The 20,141-nt window shown below is 50.3% G+C and overlaps 2 protein-coding genes across 2 annotated transcripts; one reads left to right on the forward strand and one right to left on the reverse strand.

Annotated features, from left to right (window-relative positions):
• Positions 1-279: 279 nt before the first annotated feature.
• COCSUDRAFT_41567 (hypothetical protein) lies at positions 280-2,756 on the reverse strand (the record flags this gene model as incomplete). The annotated part of the gene is made up of 5 exons (XM_005648819.1): positions 280-405; positions 733-879; positions 1,062-1,262; positions 2,304-2,505; positions 2,710-2,756. 5 exons carry the CDS (start codon positions 2,754-2,756, stop codon positions 280-282), a joined length of 723 nt encoding a protein of 240 aa, XP_005648876.1.
• A 3,660-nt stretch (positions 2,757-6,416) lies between these two features.
• On the forward strand, positions 6,417-19,082 carry COCSUDRAFT_47231 (hypothetical protein; the record flags this gene model as incomplete). The annotated part of the gene is made up of 24 exons (XM_005648820.1): positions 6,417-6,683; positions 6,802-7,019; positions 7,108-7,171; positions 7,270-7,325; positions 7,538-7,648; positions 7,976-8,141; positions 8,640-8,846; positions 10,505-10,696; positions 10,905-10,995; positions 11,374-11,579; positions 12,043-12,207; positions 12,494-12,634; positions 12,946-13,137; positions 13,442-13,543; positions 13,857-14,024; positions 14,354-14,503; positions 15,432-15,527; positions 16,124-16,255; positions 16,317-16,390; positions 16,947-17,124; positions 17,661-17,727; positions 18,056-18,110; positions 18,409-18,475; positions 18,990-19,082. Exons 2-24 carry the CDS (start codon positions 6,922-6,924, stop codon positions 19,080-19,082), a joined length of 2,871 nt encoding a protein of 956 aa, XP_005648877.1. The 5' UTR covers positions 6,417-6,683; positions 6,802-6,921.
• Positions 19,083-20,141: the final 1,059 nt, after the last annotated feature.

Below are 20,141 nucleotides of genomic sequence, written 5' to 3' on the forward strand. Positions count from 1 at the left end.
GTATACATTCAAATACTGGCATGAAATATCTATTCTTGACCAGACAGCTACCAAGTACTGAGTGCCCGTTAGCCACATCATCAATATTGGACTGCACTGTGCTAGCAAATTTGACAAGAAAAGTTGTCTGTATGTTCCTTTCACTGAACCCACACCTTGATGTCAAACCTGCAATGCTGACTCAGAGAGCTTCTGTCAATCTCCTGTGAAGGGCACTCTGACATTTCGTTTGAAAAATTTGTGTTGAAAAAACTAGGGCCTTGACGGTGCCGAGCAGGATCATGCTTCCAGCTGAGAATCAAGCTTGCTAACCCATTTCCTGGCAGTCCTGATTTGACCCCAGTTCAACTCCTGGAAGGGGCTACTGTCACTATCTTCTATCAGCTTCCTTGCAGCATCCCGCACCTGCAACAGCAGTTCACAAATTTGCAGCAAAGTTTAGGTCATCTGCCCCATTGAAAAGAAAGCGGCAACACCGCTGTTGCAACGTTGCTGCTTGGGTCAAGGGCATCAGCCATACACTCGTGTTGGCACAGGATGAATAGACCTTCAAAGCATCACATGCCACCTTGCGCAAAACTTCTGCGGGTCTGTCTGCAAGCTTTGGGCAGGCGCTAAGTCCATGACGTAAGTTCAAGACTGCGCAATGAGGGTGTGCAAAGACAGAAGACCAGAGTCCCACACTTACCGGATCAACGCACTCACCCAAAGTGTGCCAGAGGATATGCTTACCTTGCCGAGGAACATGCCAGTGCGAATGCTGTCAGCAAGCTTTGGGCAAACGCTTGTAGCCAGAATGCGCACAATGTGCCAACAGAGCTCCTGCCGCAGCGGCTCTGTGTATGCGCCATTCCAGCGCACATATGTTGTCTTCATGACCTGCGATGATACTGTTGAGCTCGATGCATGCCCTCATTATGGGATCCTTGCATCCAAGTCATGCTGTAGTATTGATGCTTGTTAAGCACTACATTATATAGTCGTTTACAAAGTCATGAACTATCTAGACACAAGTCAGATATAACTTTTTTTTATGGGCCAGGGATAGGCACAGGGAGCACCTTGTGCACGTAGTCGTCCCAGGCTTGCCCAGAGGTGTGCTTGTGTGGGCTGTCCTTGAGAGCAGCCTTCATGTCCGCATATGACATGTCGCTATACAATACCGGCAGCAGCGATTCCCGGTCCATGAGGATCTTCAGCTCGCGCATCGGCCACTCACTTGCAAAGTACGGCTCGCTGAAAACTGCCACCCCGACTGGCGCCTGAGCCCCACAAAAACATATTCAATTTAAACCCCTTGCTAATAGGAAGTTCTTTTTGGGCTTGGAATTAAGAGTTTACATTTTGAAAAGGGTTCAGGAATGCAAGTGCTGTCTAAGAGGTGATGGAAGTCGCGCCTGCCCGGCTGAGTCTATCATGGTCGTGTCTGAGCCGGCGTTCCCTGCCAACAGGTCAGGCTTGTCTACAAAGGCGTTCATGCCGATCAACTTTAAGCTGCTGCGCAACTCCTCCGCAAAGTCCTTGTTTTTCCCCGAGTGGCTGATGAAGACGTCAAACTTCCAGCTGGCAATAACAGCTGGCACAGTGCACAGTTGAACTTATATAATACAACCTATATAGATATTTATAAAGTGTTGGGCTGATACCTTGCACTCAGTCCTTCAAGAATTTCTTTGATCACCTGTAAAGCCAGGATTTCGTAGGACCAATCACTGAAAACCATCCAGGCGCATATGAATTTTGGACTCACTCTCAATTTCAAAACTGAATCGTGTTGTGTTGCCCCAGCTTCTGAGGCTGACACCGGGAACTTTCTCACGATTTTGCCTTTTGGGCAAAGAAGCACTGTACAGGATTGGGATATGGTCCTACCTCCCACAGTTCTCTCAGTGCCGAGTGCTTTTGGAGTGGCAATGGGCTGCAGCCCTGCAGCAGCAGCTGCTTCCTGCCATGCATGGAACACTTCATCCTCCTCAACAAAAAGGAAGTGGATCTCTGCGACACCGTCGGCTTCTGCACTGCTGATCTGTATAGCCACCTGCCGATTGAGATAGAATGAATCAACATTGTCTGCCGAAATGCATATTGCCCATCAACTAAACTCAGTCAATTTGATCACTTTCCAGCCATGCAAGGCCTGATAGTTGCTACATCATGGCAATACCCAGGTAACAAACAGGGTGGAGAGCTGCACATTAAGGCGTTTAAGCAACTTGCAGTCGGCACCATGTGAGGTGTCAACTACTAATGATGAGTATTGTGTTCCAATCGTAACAAATGGCTGTGTGGCTGACTGGTCATACCTGAGCAGCTTTGGCATATGGGAAACCCGCCTTGCCAGTGCCAATAGCAGGGAATGCAATCGCGGACATCTTCCTGGTATTTGCCAGCCTCAAGACTGCGGCATACATTTCCCCCAAAATGCTCAATGATCGCTCCGGGTCAGAGTCTTGATATATGGGGGGCACGGTGTGAATAATGTAGTCTGCTTTGAGATTATACCCCCTGCATGCACACACAGAGACAATACTTCTCTTCCAGATGATATGTGATTGCCTCAGACTGTCCTACAATACTGCCACAACGCTCTTCACTTTGATGTGCACCGAATCAACATAGAGAAATGTACAGGTATAGAAAGTTGGCTCCCGCATTTCAGTTGCCCACACAATGTGTTGTGCTGCACTATGAGGGGTGGACTGGTCGCACTTCGTGAGTACCGCGCCTGCCAGTGCGCAGCGGATGTTTGGTGGCATTACAATTGGCAGTGACTGGCAGTACTGCAAAAGCTCAGGCCCCGCTCCTCTAAAGATGGCTGCAGGCAAGAAGATTATCTGAGAAAACTGCTGTACGTACTAGAGGTGTGCAGTCATAGATTCTTTTTCCAAATTCGTCGTAATACAATCAATGCCAATGAAAGGGGCTGGAGCTTGCAGCGATTTAGATGCAGCCAGGGTTTCGCACCTCCTTGCAATGCGGGGCCACCCTCCATTTTCTTACCACCTTCATTGGAGCAGGTAGGGAACTTCAGTTGTGTTTATATGATACAGATTGTGTACAAAATTTGATGTGGGCTCGTCGTTGCTGCTCATCAGCGTTTGTGTCGTACAGTCAGTTCGTGTGATCTCACACCTCCGTTTACGATTGCGTCACCCCAGCCTTTTGTTGATCCTTTCCACGTCGTAAGGTCTCCAACTTGCAGGATCAATTTGTTGGTAGGACTCGTTTGGTAAATTACTCGGTTCCCTGACATATTTTCGACGGGTATTTGGTGTTCTTCGACGCAGTCAACAGTATATCTCGCCTTCCAATCACTTCCAGTAAAGTTTTCTCACTCCCCAGGCACGGAAGAAGGGGTTCAAAGCGGAGATTAATTGAATGCACATCTTGCGCTTTGGCTCTACCGGATCAGAGTTCCGGAACCCCTTTTTGGAGATGACATAATTATACTTATAACCCACGCACAAACCCTGCAACCACAGCTGCTGAGCCCTAGATCACTTGGTGCAGACTACAGCACTAACTCAGGGAAAGGCATTGTCTGGGAACTTCTGAATACGCGTAGCTCCTTGTGCAGAGAATAACCAGAGATGTTAACTCTGCGGCGCCATGACTCCGTGGCTGCACTGGTTCTCAAGATCAGAGTAATGCTCCGCTTAAGATGGGGAGCAATAGTGGAATTCGTGGCAGATTGATTGAAGCAAAATAATTCACAGAGGACAATTATCGATGTGATGAACCCACTTCATAAACCGAAGCAAGTCAGTTGAAGGACTACTTGTAAGATGTACTGCTCGATGCACTCAAACCCCTGAACTTCAAAAATTATTTCACAGTGAAAGTGCCAGAGGACAGCGCTGTCATGGAAGAGATGCGTCTCTTGGGCAACAGCTTGTTCAAAACTGGACAGTACAAGTGTGCAAAGCCAATGCCTCTGAGCAATTTTCATACACTGCGTGTGTGTGGTGCTTCATTGCCGATGATTTAAGGCGCACACCACTGTCTGGTGTTTCCCGACATACTAACATAGCATGCCTGTGTCATTGGTGCAGGTGTGTGGAGCAGGTCTACAAAAATGGCCTGGCCCTTATGGGTCTCCTGGCATTGCTATTCTGGCAATGTCCACGTGGGTGAATCACTTACATTCCCGTAAATGTGCCATGGAAATATCTGCTCAGCCCGTCCTGTTTTGCCATCATGTGTGCATACCAGTGCGTAAAATCAAGTATGCGGCTGTCCTGATACCTCAGCAAATCCCCTAAGACCATGTGCATGTCACATCTATATACATAGTGCATGTTGCACAACTGCTCACTGCATGCTGAAAGCAGCCGCACGGCACTGCACCTGGCGAGTGCCACTCGCTAACATGCGCTGCGCAAGGCATGCCTTTGTAGCTCCTCCCACACATGTTTTATTGTTTTAGGGACTAGCTCCGGGATTCACATTAATGGTTACAGCAGATCAATTCTGCAGAACTAGAAGTTATTGTCACAAGATGCAGTGGTGGCACATGGACTACATGTCGCATATATGCAGCCAAGGAGGCAGACAGACAGACGGCAGTGCAGCTCATCATAATGACGCTGCAACAGGGCCCATTCTATCCCGATTCTCATGCTAGTGCCCATCTGCAGCGCACGCCATTCACTGTAGAACAAATGACACCAAGAGAATTAAAGCTGGGCAGCATATGAAAGTGTCCTCAAAAGGATTTTTGTTGCAACACAAGCTGTCTTCCAGAACAACAGAGAAAGCTGATCTCATGCGGTTTCGTACATTGTGACGCTGGCAATGCAGCTTGCAGACAAAGCTGCAAGCCATCATGGCTTGTGGACAAGCAAAAGATCCTGCTAGACGCTTAGGGCCCTGCAGTGATCTCCGGCGCCTTTTCTGGGTCGTAGATTGTGATGGTGAATTTGGTAGTGGTGATGATTTTGTCGTTGGTGGTGTTCGTCTCTGTCGGGCCCTATTGCCACTTGATTGCACCTCCCACCTTGCCGGTAATTTTCTCGCTGGCTGGCACAACACCTCCACCTGCCTGACCCTCGTAGCCCCCCTCGATGTTCACTGACACTTCTGGAGAAGCTTTCACTGTGGACCTCCCAGTCTGCACACAAAGACCATCCGTCAACTATTGCAAGCACGAGCCTGCAACATGAGACGATTCCCTATCGGAAAGCCATGTCTACCAAGCAGCGCTTACAATGAGCTTCACCAATGGATCAGGAAAAGCATGACGAGGTAATTTGAAATCAGCCGCTTGCTCAGCCTATACATGATGCAGCATCAACTTGCAGCAACAAGTTGTGGCCACCTACAATGATGCGTTTCCAATCAAGGCACATTCTCACAACGCTGCTAGCACTTATATAAGGTGTAAGAGCATTTCCTTCTTAGGTGCGTTTGTCTGCAATGGCTTCCACGGCATCGGTGGTGCAGTAATTGCCCTGGTTGTACGTGACAGAGCAATTAAATTGTTTTGCACGACAGTGGTGAACTAAACAAGACCAATTGGGTTTCAAGACACCACAAGCTACTGATATTCTTGCCTGGGCCCCTACCGTGAAGAATTTTTCAGGGATGCTTAAGACTTGTTAGGGAGATGGACAGGCATTACTAATGCCTTTAGTAAAGAAGGGAAAGGGACATTCTCCTTCCGCATTCTTCACTCTTAAGTTGTCTTAAAGAAGCATGTCAGACACATCTTTAGTTTTAAGAAGATGCAGTATGTTAAAGAGACTGTTTAAGAAAATCCTGGATGTTGATAAGACCATCTTATGGCGTTTAAGAGCCTGTAAAGTATCTGCATATATGGTGAGCAGTATGTGAAAAAGACTAAAAAGTACTTAGACGCAGGGAGATCGGATGAAGTATGCTGTCAACTGGACATTATTTTATATAGTCATTGTAAGCGCTAATATCTTTGGAGTCCTGCCCAAGAGAACGAGTCCTTATCTTCTTGATGAGACATACCTTCTCAGCTTCCAAATATGCCGCGGATACATGCAGCAATGAATGGCATGATAGTTATGATGGTAAATGAATGCCATGATTGTAAGCTTGAACACCCTCGTTGGAACAACCACATGGGGTTCTATATCTAAACCCCTGACAATCAGGACCTGATTGGATCGATCCAATCAGGTATTTCACAGAGATCTGGCAGATCTCTAGAGCACAAACGCTTGCTAGCAGCGCTGCTCAAAGTACCAGTTATAGTCCGCGGTATTGCTGAGGGCAATGTTCATTCGAGCTTGTTGCCCAGAAAGCTCAAAGACGGCGTTGTCTGGAAGTCCACGGATAGCTGTGCGTTTCTGCTCTGCTTGCATTTGAAAGGAGCCGACAAACCTCACTACCACACCCGATACAGATGCCAAATCAACCCGTTTCATACACGACTTTAAATGCACGAACTAGCACTTAGTTGGTCTCACACGTTTGGCAGAGAGGGCTACTTGCACAAAAATAAGAACGCCACATTTATCTCGGCTAAGGATGCCAGGCACATGTAGTGCTCTTGTTTTTTAGTAATGATCAAACACCAGTAGATAGCAAGACGTCAATTTTGGTGATAAGTGGTTCGTATCAAGTTTGGGTAAGTTGCTTGGCAAGCAATGCTTGCGGTCGTAGTCCCATACATATATATATATATAGAGCTTGATCGCTGCTGCGGCGTTCAGGTAGGCTTCTACGGAGAATACATCTGTGCACTGTGGCAAAGTCATTAATTTATGACTGTAGCGAGATTCTTGGTGAATATGCTACGGAATTTTGAAGGAAAGGAAAATTTGCTGACAGGACATCATAATGGTGCTTCCAACGAGTTGAGGGCATAAGAAGACCAGCGAACAACGAGGTGGCACGCCACTGACTAAAAACAATTTTTTCTCGAACACGAAGTCATTGTGAATTCCAAGGATGGTAAACTCGGAAGCAGAAAATAGCCCAGAAGCACCTCTGGATCAGGCAACTCGACAGGAGCTTCTATCTTTGAGAGGAAAGGACGCCAAATTCGAGTAAGTAATGTTTTCTCAATAAATCAAAGATCAACGGCACATGTGGGGGCCACCGAAGTGATATTGAAAATCACCTTTGCTTGTACAGTGGTCCAACAGAGGAAGTTGAGCGGATCATTCGCGTGCAGAAGAATTTCTATGCAGTTCTCAAGGTAATCTTTCTGGCAATAAAGGAGCTTCCAGACCTTAAGAGCTAGCTGGTATTCCCAAGCTCCAGGCATCAGTTTCTGACACATTGCCCGGGTTGCAGGTGAAGAAAGACACGCCACCCAATGAGATCCGGGTCAACTACTTCAAGGCGTCCAGGTGACCATCTTACGTTCACTGACACTGCGTCGCCTTGCTGGCATCTGTCTCGTGGATTCATAAAGCACACAGCCCTGACTCGTTGCTCCCAAGCCACCCCAAACCACCCTCTCATCCCTGCTAGCACAATCGAAGATGCGCAGTGGAGTGCGGTGCAGACACAGCAGGAAATTTACATGCATGATGGATGATGTGATTGTTTGTCACCGCAGGCTGGTGCACCCGGACAAGTGCTCGCACCCGCAGGCCAAGGACGCCTCCGCCATAGTCAACCAGGCCTACGACACACTCTCCACCTCAGTCAAAAAAGTCCTCTACGACAGGTGCTTTCTTTTTCAGATGATAAATCTTCTGCATTTGATTTCCCTTCCTTTGTGGTATTCTGGTAAACGGCCAGCTTCTTGATGGCCCGAGTAGATTGTGCAGCGGAGGGCAGCACGGTGGGCATTCTTGCAAGAACATGCCCATAAGCATGAAGGCACGTTGAAGAACAATTTGCTTAGTTCGAGAGCTCCTGGAAATGGCTTTGATGCCATTCACCAGGCCACAGCAGATGCTGCTTGCTGCTTTCCAAGTACACCTGTTGCCTCCAAGAAGATCCCTGCCATCCACGCCGTTCCAACCCTTACACGGTTGTGACTGCTGTGCAGGTATGTTGACGATGCCGGGGACTTGGACGCGCCGGACGGGGTTTCATATGCAGATTGGGAAGCGCAGCAGGCGGTGAATGTGCAGATACCGGCCTGGATGGAAGCAGTGCTGCGCATCCCTGGGGGCGGCATCTGCTTGCTCATCATCCTGCTGCCTGTCACGTTGGTGCGCTTCATTACCCAGCAAAATGGATATGCAAAGCTGCTTTGCAAGAGCAGCATTTCTCGTGTCCAGAAACAAATCAAAAGCGGTACCTGGACACACGAGCGAATGCGCAAAGGGCGCCACAAGAGAAGGCTTGTGTGATGTCCAGATAATTTCTCTTGTTAGCATCCCATGCATGCTCTCGCCGGAAAAGGGTGAAGCACTGCAGCTACATTAGCTGAGCTCTTTGATAATGCCCTCTCACCGACCTGCATCACGATATCCTCTTTGGTTTGCCATGGTGGACCTGGTAATCTTCCTTGGATGGCCTGTCCAACTCATCTATATTGTTTGTTTCTGATTTAGAGTTCAGATGTGACCCCGACTGCTGGTGCTGCTGTGCCTGTCAGCCAATTTGTTCTGCAGCGGTGCAGCCTAACTCTGGATGTCTACCTTTCTGCTACTTTCTCCTGCAAGCAAAAACGCAGGCACTGAGGTAATTTTCATGTGTGCGCGCAGCTGCTGGTTCTCCTGTGCCTTGTGCTGTTTATCATCTGCCTGCCGGTGCGCCTGGTGCTGGGGCTCTGCTGCGGCGTCAAGCTGCAGCCGCCGCAGAGGGAACGGCCTGAAGACGGGTCCGAGCTCGATCGGGACGAAGACCCCGTGATCATAAACATTCCCCCGGACGTCGTCGTCGACCGCCCCGGAAGCTCCGCCGCGCCGCAGGTTAGTCAGCGCTGACTCAGCTCATCGGCCTCCTGAAACTCATCTCTGCATGGGTTTCATGCATCCTGCAAGGAAAGAGGAGTTTGGCTAAAGGAGCGCGACTTGCAAAGCCGAGCAAGAGCTGGGATGCAGTAATGTTGATACGGGGATGTCCCATCGGGATTTGGAAAATTTGATTTCCTGTCAGTCTTGGCGGTGTTCTGAGGTAGGTGTATGCTGGCAAGAGTAGGAACCGGCGTACAGTGGCTGGCAGATTTGGCCATTGTGCTTCCAAGGTCCCATTAGTCCCAAACACACAAGCAGTGGTGCGCTGCTGCATAGAATATTAACTTTGGGCCATGCATGCATGCAGGCTCCCAGAACAAGCGACAGCAGCAAGCCCGCTGCACCTGCAGCTGCGGCTGCGGCAGGGCAGCAAGCAAGTGGCAGCTCGTACAACCCGCCTACCCCTGTATGACATTGGATTGGGAAGCTCTTGCATGCAGTTTTCTTTGCTTGGAAAGTTACATGAAATATTCAGTTGCTGGTCTGCACTGACTTCTCCCACAGTGCATGTTGGGTTAGCCGTTGGTGGCTTTGTCGTGGAACGCAGTTGATGTAATATTAGCTAGGCGCTTAAAATGATCTGAGCAACTTGATATTCTCACGCTATGGGTAGGTTCAGCTGACCGCATCCCCATAACTTATAAGCGCTAATCAGGCTGAAATTTTTAAAGGGGAATTTCAGAGAAAGGGAATTTTGTATTCTGTCCTGGCATTTTCTAGGAAGTGGGGATACACATGCACCTGGTTGCTGTAATGCAAGAATTTAGACAGTAGAGATCTGGCCTCTGTGGTGTTTAGTACTGCATGGTGAGATAGTTTTCCAAGAAGGGCCTACTGACGTCAGCTGCATGCGCATGACCGGTAGCTCCAGCTTAGCTGACTTTTGACTGAATTTGATTGGTTGTTTTGATGACAGGCAGAAGTTGTGAGCTTCATTTTGGGGGAATATTGGCAAAGGAGGAACGTATTGTTCTGGGATGCCTGCCAATTTGTTGAGTTGCTGAGGTGCAGGCCCTAGATTATTTAGGCTCAATACCCCAATAAGGACCCTCACAATCTAGGGTACACCCGCATCCCATCCGATTTCCCTTGTCATCCAATACAAACACTAGCTCCATAAGTTTTGCATCACAGCTTGTGAAAATGGATCCGCTGTCGTCCTTGGGATGCAGAATGAGCCGTGTGCCAGCAGGCAGGGATCTGCCAGGTCTTTGCCGCGCTCCATGGAGGAGACACATGGCCTTGGTTCAGCTTTGTACGAGAGACAGCAGCATTGCCATGCGAAAGCGGTCGTCGAATCGGAAGCAGCACCGCGTTCGCTGTGGCATCGCATCGGCAATCGGCATGATCACCTTTGTGGATCAAGCAGCTGCCTCACAGTCCCAGGTACAGTAAATTTGCATTGTCTCTACCTAATTTCATCGAGATGTAAATGTGACAAGCGTTCAATATCTCATAGTGTCTTTACGGTTTATCTTTGCCCAATCAATAAGCTGATATGACCACCCACACGCTTTTATCTCCTGGCGATGGAACACCCCTTTGTTGCATGAAAGCATCTGTTTGCTTAGTTCACATTGCAAAGGTCTTCTTGCGCCCCTTTTATTGCGCAGGAATGCATCAACGCGATGTCATCAGATTCGGCTGCAGACTTCCTTTCGAAGATCCACTGGTTTGATGGCCTCACCATTGCCACGGCACAACTGACAGCCTTGGACGCCTCGCAATTCTCCAATGTCCTTACGCCAGATAGGATAGCTTTGGGGGTCATCAGCCTTATCCTCAGCGTCCTGTACCTCCTCAAGGTAGGATACTGCTGTCATAGCCACACATGTGGTTTATCTTGCAATATCTCTCTTGAGGTGAGACTGTCTATGATAAACGTATACGTAGCCCATCCTCCTTCAATATTTGCGCTTGTTTTTAATTGATGCTGATGCTGAACAATGTGTTCGACCGCAACAAGATTATAGCTGACGTCCTTATCCTGCGTCAATCCTGGCAATCTTGCAGGCACAGGACGCTGGCAGCATCAGCTCCCAACTGGCAGAAGCAACCAGCCGCTCACAGGCAGCCGATGAGGCCCTCCGCACCAGCAACAAAGGTAGCCATGCATTCACTCACTCAAGCACACGGCACTCATTCCTGTGTGCAAACCAACCCCCGATGCATGCTTGTCGCACATGTCCTGCATACAAGTAAATACATACGAGTAACTTCTGCTTGCTCCACCGCTTCGCCTGAGCATGTGTCTTCCTTGCGAAATTGCTCCCAGCCAACTCACCAATTGCCTCATATTGCACTCATCATCTTCTGACTCATGAGAGGAAGACAAAAGCACATAACTGCACATCCCTTCCGCTTCACCTGCCACCGTCACTGCCTCAGAGTATGTATGGGTATGTTATATGACTATGTGTGAGTATCTATGATTATGTTTTCATTTATCATTACGTTGAGTATGGATTTTCTTGTGCCACAGAAAAGGAGTTGCTGCAGCGGGAGCTCTCATCAGCGCAAGAGGAGGCAAAAGATCTGGGGAGGAGCCTGGCAGAGGCGTCTGAGAGCTACACGCGAGCGGCCGAGGCACTGGGCGACAGCCAGAAGTGCGTGCAACGGCTGACGTCCACCCTGGAAGGGGTCAGTGACGCGCGCGAACAGCTGGAAGCTTCCCTGCAGTCTGCCAAGGTACTCTTCGTATTACAACAGCTTGGAAGAAAGCCATTGTCCTGATTCCAGTGAAAGCATAACTTCCCTGAAGCAAGAGGTCTTCGTTCTGCGCCTTCCGGGCGCCCTCAGCCGTGGGAGGTTGGCGTCTGCAGGACAGCGTGCTTCTTAGCTCAGGCTTGCATATGGGAGATCAGGGAGAATTGTTGTCAGGAAGTCAAATTCTTGCCGATCGGCAACTTTCTGATGAGGTTGGCAAAGAAGGTTCTGCCGTCTGCTGTGCTTTCACTGAGCATCCAGATAAGTTTTTGAGGGTATCGACCTGAGGACAATTGGACCAGGCGTAGGAGGCTTGTGCCTCCTCTGTCTAGCAATACAAGCCTCGCAACACATACTTAGTGCCTGTACCACAATGAGGTCTTTTGATGAAGACACAATCACCTAGAGTGTGGAAGTGGTTGGTGTATATGCTGTGCAACTGCAGGAGCGGGAGCATGAGGTGACTCAGCAGCTGGCGACCACGGCTGGCAGCGTTGTGTCACTCAAAGCGCAGGCGGCGGCCGCTGCGGCGGAAACCGGCGCGCTGCAGAGGGAGCTGCAGAGCGTGAAGCAGGACTATAGAGTCATGGCCCTCAAGCTGGAGGACAAGGTGGGGCACGGCCTCTGGCTATTTATTTATTTTGTCGTGTTAGTATATGTCTTTGTTTGCACCGCGTACTATCATTGGGTTGTAACGCACGCATGCATGCATGGACAGGCGCGTACAAGGCTTGTCTCAGCACCTGTGAAGGTTTCAAGACAGCATGTTGCAATTTGGACGCCGCCATTCTTCTCAATTCTTTGGGACCCTCTAATTTGCTGTATCCAAATATTGCGCTGAGCTATTGGGACACACGAGGAGGAGACATCAACCGGTAATTCTTTTTGTTGTGCAGATTGACGCGCTGACAGAGGAGGTGAAAGGGAGGGACAGGCAGCTGGCCGAGGCACGGGAAGCAGCCGCGAAGCTGTCGGCGAAGGAGCATCAGCTGGGCCAGCAGCTGGCAAAGACTGAGAAGCTACTGAAGAATTCCCAGGTGAACCATCCCTCCACCTGCTGATCTTCAGCTCTTTTTATACATGCGGGCGGGGACAGAACGTTTTCTGGCAATGTGATTTGCAGGTGCTTGCATGAAGAACATATGAGGGATGTGTGCATGAAATTAATACTGCTGTGGCAACGCCTCATGGACAGTGCTGAAGCACAATGCCATGTATCACCATGGAGAGACAAACAGACCGCTCATGAGCATATGCACGACAGCTTTCTTCCAGTTACTTTGGAATTTGGACCACTTGGACCTCCACACAAATTGACGGTGAGTAACTGATGATGTCATCCGCCAAGGCCGAGGCGGCGAATCTGCTGGTGGAGCTGAGGGCGGCGGAAGAGGCGCAGGGAACGCAGCGCGAGACTGTGGCCGCCCTGGAAGCTGCCCTGAAGGAGGCGCGCGAGCGCGGGGCGGCAGCTGTTGCGCAGCTGGCGGCTGAACGCGAGTCGGCCGCCACCCTCGAGAAGGCGCGCGCGGCCGCCGTGCAGGTGAGATTTTCAGATTTTCCTTTCTTTTCTGCTGGGCAATGATTACTGACCGTCTCAGTACAGAATGCTGTGTGCCTAATTTTGTTCAATGTGTGAAGCATTATGCGTTTGCATTTGCGTGGCGTTTGAGAAGCAGTAGTGGCATCTGAAACCACTGCTACTGAGAGCACCCTGGCCACACATGCCTAAATGGATAGGCAGGGATGATGGTCGTGTGATTTTGCCCTCCCAACCAAAAGATGTGTGAGTATCGTATGTGGGAGTTCCGCGCCTGTGTGAAATAAGTTTGCCACATGTCGTGCAGGATGCGCGTGAGCTGCTGGCTGAGATTCGGGAGCTCACGTTTGCATTGGAAGAGTCCAACGCGGCCGCCCAGCAACTGCAGACGGAGCTGACCGCAGCGCAGGTAGGCTGCCTCTCATTGCTATCTTTCATTCGTTTCAATAGAATCCACAGGCTAAAAATAATGTGCACATTGCCCCCTGTAATTGTTGATTGATGGGCGTTGACATTGCCAATATTTGTGCGCAAGATTGCAAGTCTGAAGCATGATGGCTTTGCTGTCCCGACTGTTGTTCCACATGTTGACGCATCCATCCAAGAAATGATTATGCGGAAGCACATGCATGCCTGGCCCAGCGAATTGCTGTCGCATATGGCTGGCACGCGTTTGCAGGTGTCCATCTCCTCCAAAACGCTCACACTTGTTGCATGAACAGGAGGAGGCGAAGGGGCTGGTAAGGGATCTCGAGGATGGAGCAGCGGACCGGGCGCGGCTGCAGTCCGAGGCGGATGCAGCAATACGCGTCGCGCGCGAGCTCAAGTCTGCATTGGAGGAGTCCAACACAGCCGCTGAGCACCTGCACACCGAGCTGGCCCTTGCCCAGGTTAACACCGTTGCTTTGACCTTTTACAAATAAAACGCTGCGCAATGTGTGCCACAATGTAAAACACAAACTGGCAGCACTTGTTTTGTGGTCAATCAGTATGGCTTTGAGCTGCGTCCCCAGTGCAGGGCTTGTCCATTTCCTTGCACATGCTCATGCCTTGCAGCATGTTTTTCTCCTTGGCCATTCTTGCGTGGCTTGTGCTTGAGAATGGTAGCAGCGGGGCAAGCCAAGCTTCAGGGAACATTGTTGCCTCACTGTTAAGGCTGCAAGCTGGCCACAGCCAGTCTCCCCCAAGTTTTACCTGAACCGATCCAGAATTCTCGCAGGAGGAGGCTGCCGGGCTGGCAAGAGATTTGGAGGACGCTGCGGCGGATCGGACGCGGCTGCAGTCGGAGGTGGATGCGGCGGTGCAGGACGCGCGAGAGGCGCTGGGCCGCGAGTCAGACATCCAGGAGCAGCTGCAGCGGGCAGACCAGGTGTGACTAGACTAGCCTCGTTTCAGCACGGAGCAGTGCTTGCCAGGGAACTGCGGAAAGACGTCGCACTGCGAAGGAGTCTGTTGAAGAGCCCGAACCTCCACCCACTGTTTCTTTGGATGGCAAATGCTGGTTAGAAGCTCTTGAAAGCAAGTGGATCAAATTCTTGCATGCCTTTTCGGCACAGATCTAATCAAGACAGGCTTGGAGTAATAGTGGTGCATCCGTAGTTGTATATTGGGAATTTCAGTCCCGCAAGTGCGCCTGATACTCCTCTACATTCAGCTAGTGCTGGGCTGCAGACCAGGTGTGACAAAGCGATCCGCCGAACTCACCGGATTTCTTCCAAAGCGCAAAGTCTCTGATTGATGCCCTCAAAAGCACTGCCCTGTAGTTAGGACGCCCCGATGTTCACCTGGTGTTTCTTGGATGGCATCTCTACTGGTGATGATGTGTTGAACAAAAGTAGAAGCAATCTCACATGCTTGTTTGGCACATGCTATCATCAGAAAAGGGTTGCAATCCTCCATGGCCAAGTGTATTCTTTGCAAGAAGTATTTCCAAGGCCCAACATGCCTGCTCTAAGACATTCAGCTAATACTGGGCTGGACGGTCTAGGCACACACTGGCAACATAAAGCGAGAGTACAGGCACTGTTCCATGTGGAGTAGGCAGCCCAAATGCTGTTCAAAATAGTACTCCCTTCTGGCCTGCAATGATCTTGTCATAGGCAATGTTCCTGGTTGCCGCGGGCCTCCAGGGCGTCTAATGCTGATCAGCATGAGGCCGGCTTACTTCACACTGTTACTGCTGCTGCCTGGCTGGCCCCCTGGAAGATAGGCAGGCTTTTGATAGCCTGTTTGACTGAGAGACGTTTCAATCGCAGACGTGGCATGGATGGCATAACTGATTCCTAGCAATGCTGCAGGTGAATGAGGATCTGCAGGCGAAGCTGGCGGAGGCTGAGAAGGGTGCACTGGTGGCGCAGTCCCAGGCACTACAGCTATCAGAAGCCGAGCACAAGGTACGCCCCCACACAGCTGCCTCGTTCCAAAGTGGATCTCAGAATTCACCACTTCTCACATGCCAGTCTGTCCCACTCTGGATCGCATGGAAGACAGACGGTGTTAAAAATTCTTCACGTGGCTAGTTCAGATGCTGGCAATGTCTGTTCTGGAGCACTCTGCCTCTGCTATCGTGTCTAACTTCATTAGCCCTCATGCTTGGCTGCATCCAGTGGGCATGAACACAGCATCTCTTGCTTCCTCGTCTTCCTTCACAATGGTGAGCTTGCAAGCGTCTGGTGAAAGATCGTTGTGGCGCAGCCGCCGCACGTGCAGAGGGCGATGTGTACCTTGGAAGCATCTGCCATATTTGAGATTTGAGTCACACGTTTGTACTCCTCAGGACTAGTTATCTCGAGGAAATACCTGATGTCCCGCAGCCCATCTGTGCATGACCTGTGCAGTGGGTTGATATGATGCGTTGCAGCGCGCAGCTGCAGAGGGCGCGGCTCATGCATCTGAACTTGGAACTCTGAACTGAACTCTGAACTTGGATTTGAACTTGGAACTCTGAACTGAACTCTGAACTTGGAGCTGTGCCGTGACACGCGCGCAGGTGCTGATGCTGGGGGATGAGCTGGAGAGCAGTAAGAGGGAGGCCAAGAGCGACATCAGGCGCCTCTCAGTGGAGCTGCAAGGCCTGCGCGACCACCAGGCAGCCCTCTCAAGCCAGGCAGCAAAGATGAACGTGCGCCGGCTTTCTCCTCTTCCTATATAATTTTAAGCATGTTATGTGCCCTGGCTGGCAGGGGGTGGTGTACATAGTCAGCATCGTGCTCACTGTATATTGGGTCTTGCTTGGATCTGACGAGTGTAACAAGAGGTAGGATTCTGGCAGCCTTCATCTGCAGCTTCTTTGCAGGACGCACCTTGCCTCTTGGCAGGAAAACCTTTTAAAAATATTAAATAAGCATGTTAGGGGCTCTGTGGATTATTGAAAGAGAGCCGCAGCAGGCTGAGCTCTCCCGCCGGGCTGAGAAGATGATTGTGGGAAGTGGATTTCTCAGGCGCCTCGTACAAAATTCGGTCTCCCGACAAGGGGCAGTGGCTTGCAGATGCAGAGTTGCAGAGTTTGGGGCATATAAAGCTGCCAAACGACCCAGATCATGACGCTGACACTCGGTTTCCGTTTAGGTCACAAGTTTCCAGCTGCCATTTGGTTGTTCTGTGCTGTGAAGTAAGCTAATCTATTGCTTTCAGACACGAAAAACATTCCAATTAAGGGCTGCATGGCAAGCACTGTCAAACAGAAGAGTGATCCCCCTCAATCCCATTGCTGCGCCTGTGCTTGCTGGTGTGGCAGCAGGTCTGGATCTCTGCTATCTCAATACAGCAACACTGTAAACACACGCAAATCTGCAACTCTGTTGCTGCGGCAGCTGCACAATGTGTCAAGGGAGCGCTCTTGAGAAGTGGTCTGTTGCACCACAGGATGAGTTGGCGGCTCGGTCAGAGGCTGCAACAGAGCTGCAGGAAGCTCAGGCGGCGATCAGCCGTCTCAATGCGGCGCTTGCAGACGCTCAGAAAGCCGCCAACGGCAGCTTGGCCCGGGGCAAGGTGCTTTCCTGCCCCCCACCTGGTGAAATTTTAACAGAGAATGTCACACTGGATGCACTAGTGTCATGTGCCCTGCGTGGGGCCTGTTCAACAGCAGCTTGCAGCAGCTCCGAAAGCCGCCAACGGCAGCTCGGTTCAGGGCAAGGTGCTCTCTGCCCTCTACTTGTTAGATCTGCCTTATCTGCAGGGAGACATAGGTTGATACAGTAGATGTACTGCGTTTTTCCCCTGTGGCCCGAGGCCACATCAGTTGCAGCAGCACAGAAAGCCACAAGCCGCAGCTCAGCTCAGATGAAGCTTTTTTTTTTCTGCCAGATTTGTTGTGGCTGCATTCTTCTGCAAGTCAATAGATATTTCGAATTCCCATTGAAAAAGCATCTCATTTCTAAGTCATTGGCCACTGCCAAACGGCTCTCAAGCTCGAGCGATGGGACCTTTTCACGGAACCTCAAGTGACATGGTCGGGCATCTCTTCTGAACACTTAAATGAACAGTGCATGGTAGTCAGTGTGCTGAGCTGGTGTGTCCGGCTGCAGGGGCGTGCCAGCGGCGGCAAGGCGAAAGCGCAGGCGGCTCCGGTTGATCAGGTGATCACCTCGCCAGGTGTGCACACAGCATGCAGCGGACAGTTTCTCTCAAACCTGGTCTGCTTGGCTGTCAGCTTTATCGGGGCTGTAGCGTAACAGCAACACCGCCAAGTCACAGCTAAAGCCTTGCGCAATAGGAAGTCATGGCACACCCGTTCTGGCGAAAGGGCCAAATGGGCTGTGATACATTCGTCCCAAGGACCTTTCCAATACAAGCTAGTCTGCCCTTTGCAGCAGAATCTCTCGGAGCATTGGCTGTCACGCAGCAATGTATTTCGATGGGGCCGCCAGTCGCGGGTGCGTTCATCTGTACAGGCTCCTGACTACAATTTTGTGCGGTGCAGAGCCCATAGATGGAGAGGCCCTGGCTGCGGCTGCGATGGTCTCGGCGGCCAACAGGTGCGATTACCCCTGTCTATATTTAGGTTTCACCCTCCGCAGCCCTTCATATTCTGCCATTACATAATACCTGAGGTGTCTCACAAGTTGCAACAAACTTCGAGACGGCCCTTGCACTCTTCTGCTGGCGCTCGCACTGCCGTGTCTGCCTCCAATCACTCTGGCTTGGTTATGTCACCCCCACACCAGGCATTGCACAACTGCGCATGTGTCGGAAATCAGCGCTACTGTTTCCGGGAACCACCTGCTTTCGAAATGAAGGAAAAGCACAAAGTTAAAATTCAAATTTGATTTCCAGGCGAGCGATAGAGGTGCGCGCAGAGGCGGCCATGCTCGTCGAGGCCGTCGAAGACCGCGCCGCATCGGTGCGACCACCCCTTCTGATATTTTTTAGGTTTAGGGTCTAAACCCTAAAAAGTATATAATAAAATATAGTTCCCTGTAGGGGCTCTGTGCCCCGCAGGGCCGCTGTACAGTGAAGCTATATTTAGACTCTGTGTGCGAGGGGCTTTTGGGCCAAGTAGTCCTGGCATGCGTGGGTCCAGGAGAGGCGCAGAGGTATAGAGTGTCAAATCTCGCCTGCCTGTTCTTTCATCCCAAGATATCGTACAGCTGGCATGATTGATAGGTGCCTGTGTGCACGATTTTATCTGTTTAGACGTTACGCGCTGCCGTGAGTCCAGATCTCTGCTTGCTGTATTCCGGGGACATGTGGCTGCGGCTTTTGCACGACTGCAAGTGACCGCATTGTCTTCGCTCCACCGAAAAAAGCTGTGTGTGATAACTTGCATTTTTTTCCAGGATTTAGGGTTTATGGCCCAACCCTAATTTTTCCCATAAACAATAAAATGAGCCTGATCTCGGAGCCTTCCCGTGCAGGTAGTGCAGGAGGCTCAGGAAGAGGCGGCCAGGCACGCTGCAGAGGTGGAGCGCCTGAAGCAGGAACTGGCGCGCACCGCTGCCGAGCAGTGACAGCCAGGCCAATAGCTTCAATTCAGGGTTTAGGCGTAGGGTTAGCGTGGGGCCTGAACCCTTAACCCTGAGAAAAATTCAAGTTATCACACACAGCTTCAAGTTGTCACATGCGTTTTTTGATGGAGTGAAGACCGGGCACATCTCCATCAGGCACATCGCGATGCCAGTGTTGAGGAGAGGAATTAAAGCTTGTCCATTGCAGAAGGTCCTTATTCTGGGGGTGTGCTGGCATGCAATATGCCCAAGCTGCTATGTCCAAGCTGCTTTTCAAAGACGTCACAGTTCAAAATTTTGGTGATGGGCCAAAGAACAGTGCAAGACTGTGGCAGAGCCTTGTCACGGAGTGTGACTGGTCTACTGTTGAAAACTTGCAGCAAGTCGTGTGGTGAGCGTATGGAACACAGGTCATCCCCGAGTGTGTATTCTCATAAGTTTTGATTGACTAGGTCCCAAGGCTGTGTGCTTTGCTTGATGGGTGCATTCGAACTTCAAGTTTTGAAGAATGTGGCCCTCTCAATGGTGAAATCCATATGTGGAGTCGAAAGAAGCGCGTGGCTACAGTGAATTACCACTGCTTGCCGGACACTGTGAATGCTGTAAGCCATAAATGAGACCTTACATGTCAACCCCACGGCAAGATAGGAGAAAATTACCACCACGTGATGATGTTAATGTAATATTACAAATATTACGTACTACTGATTCCTTTCCCTTTCTGATAAAAGCTTGCATCACAAGTGACACAATCACATAGTCACCAATTGACATAAGCACCCGCAGCAGATTTCTGGTTTTTGAAAGAATTCTGTCGACTACAGAGCAAGTCAAGGCAGCCATGTCGTTGCAAAAGAGGGCCGTAATCGCCGTTCCTTTTAACATATTGCATGTATATTGTATCTCTGTATTTCCAAGCTCAGTTGTTGATATCGCGCAAGATGCCATAGCTTGAAGGCAGGCAGGGTGCACATTGGAGCTGCAGGTTTTTCCTTTGAAGAAAGTACTTTCAAATCTCTCTGCCCTGCATTTGGAGGCAGACAAGCTGAGTTTGTGCATGCC

This window comes from Coccomyxa subellipsoidea, assembly GCF_000258705.1.
Source record: "Coccomyxa subellipsoidea C-169, whole genome shotgun sequence".
NCBI lineage: Eukaryota > Viridiplantae > Chlorophyta > Trebouxiophyceae > Coccomyxaceae > Coccomyxa > Coccomyxa subellipsoidea.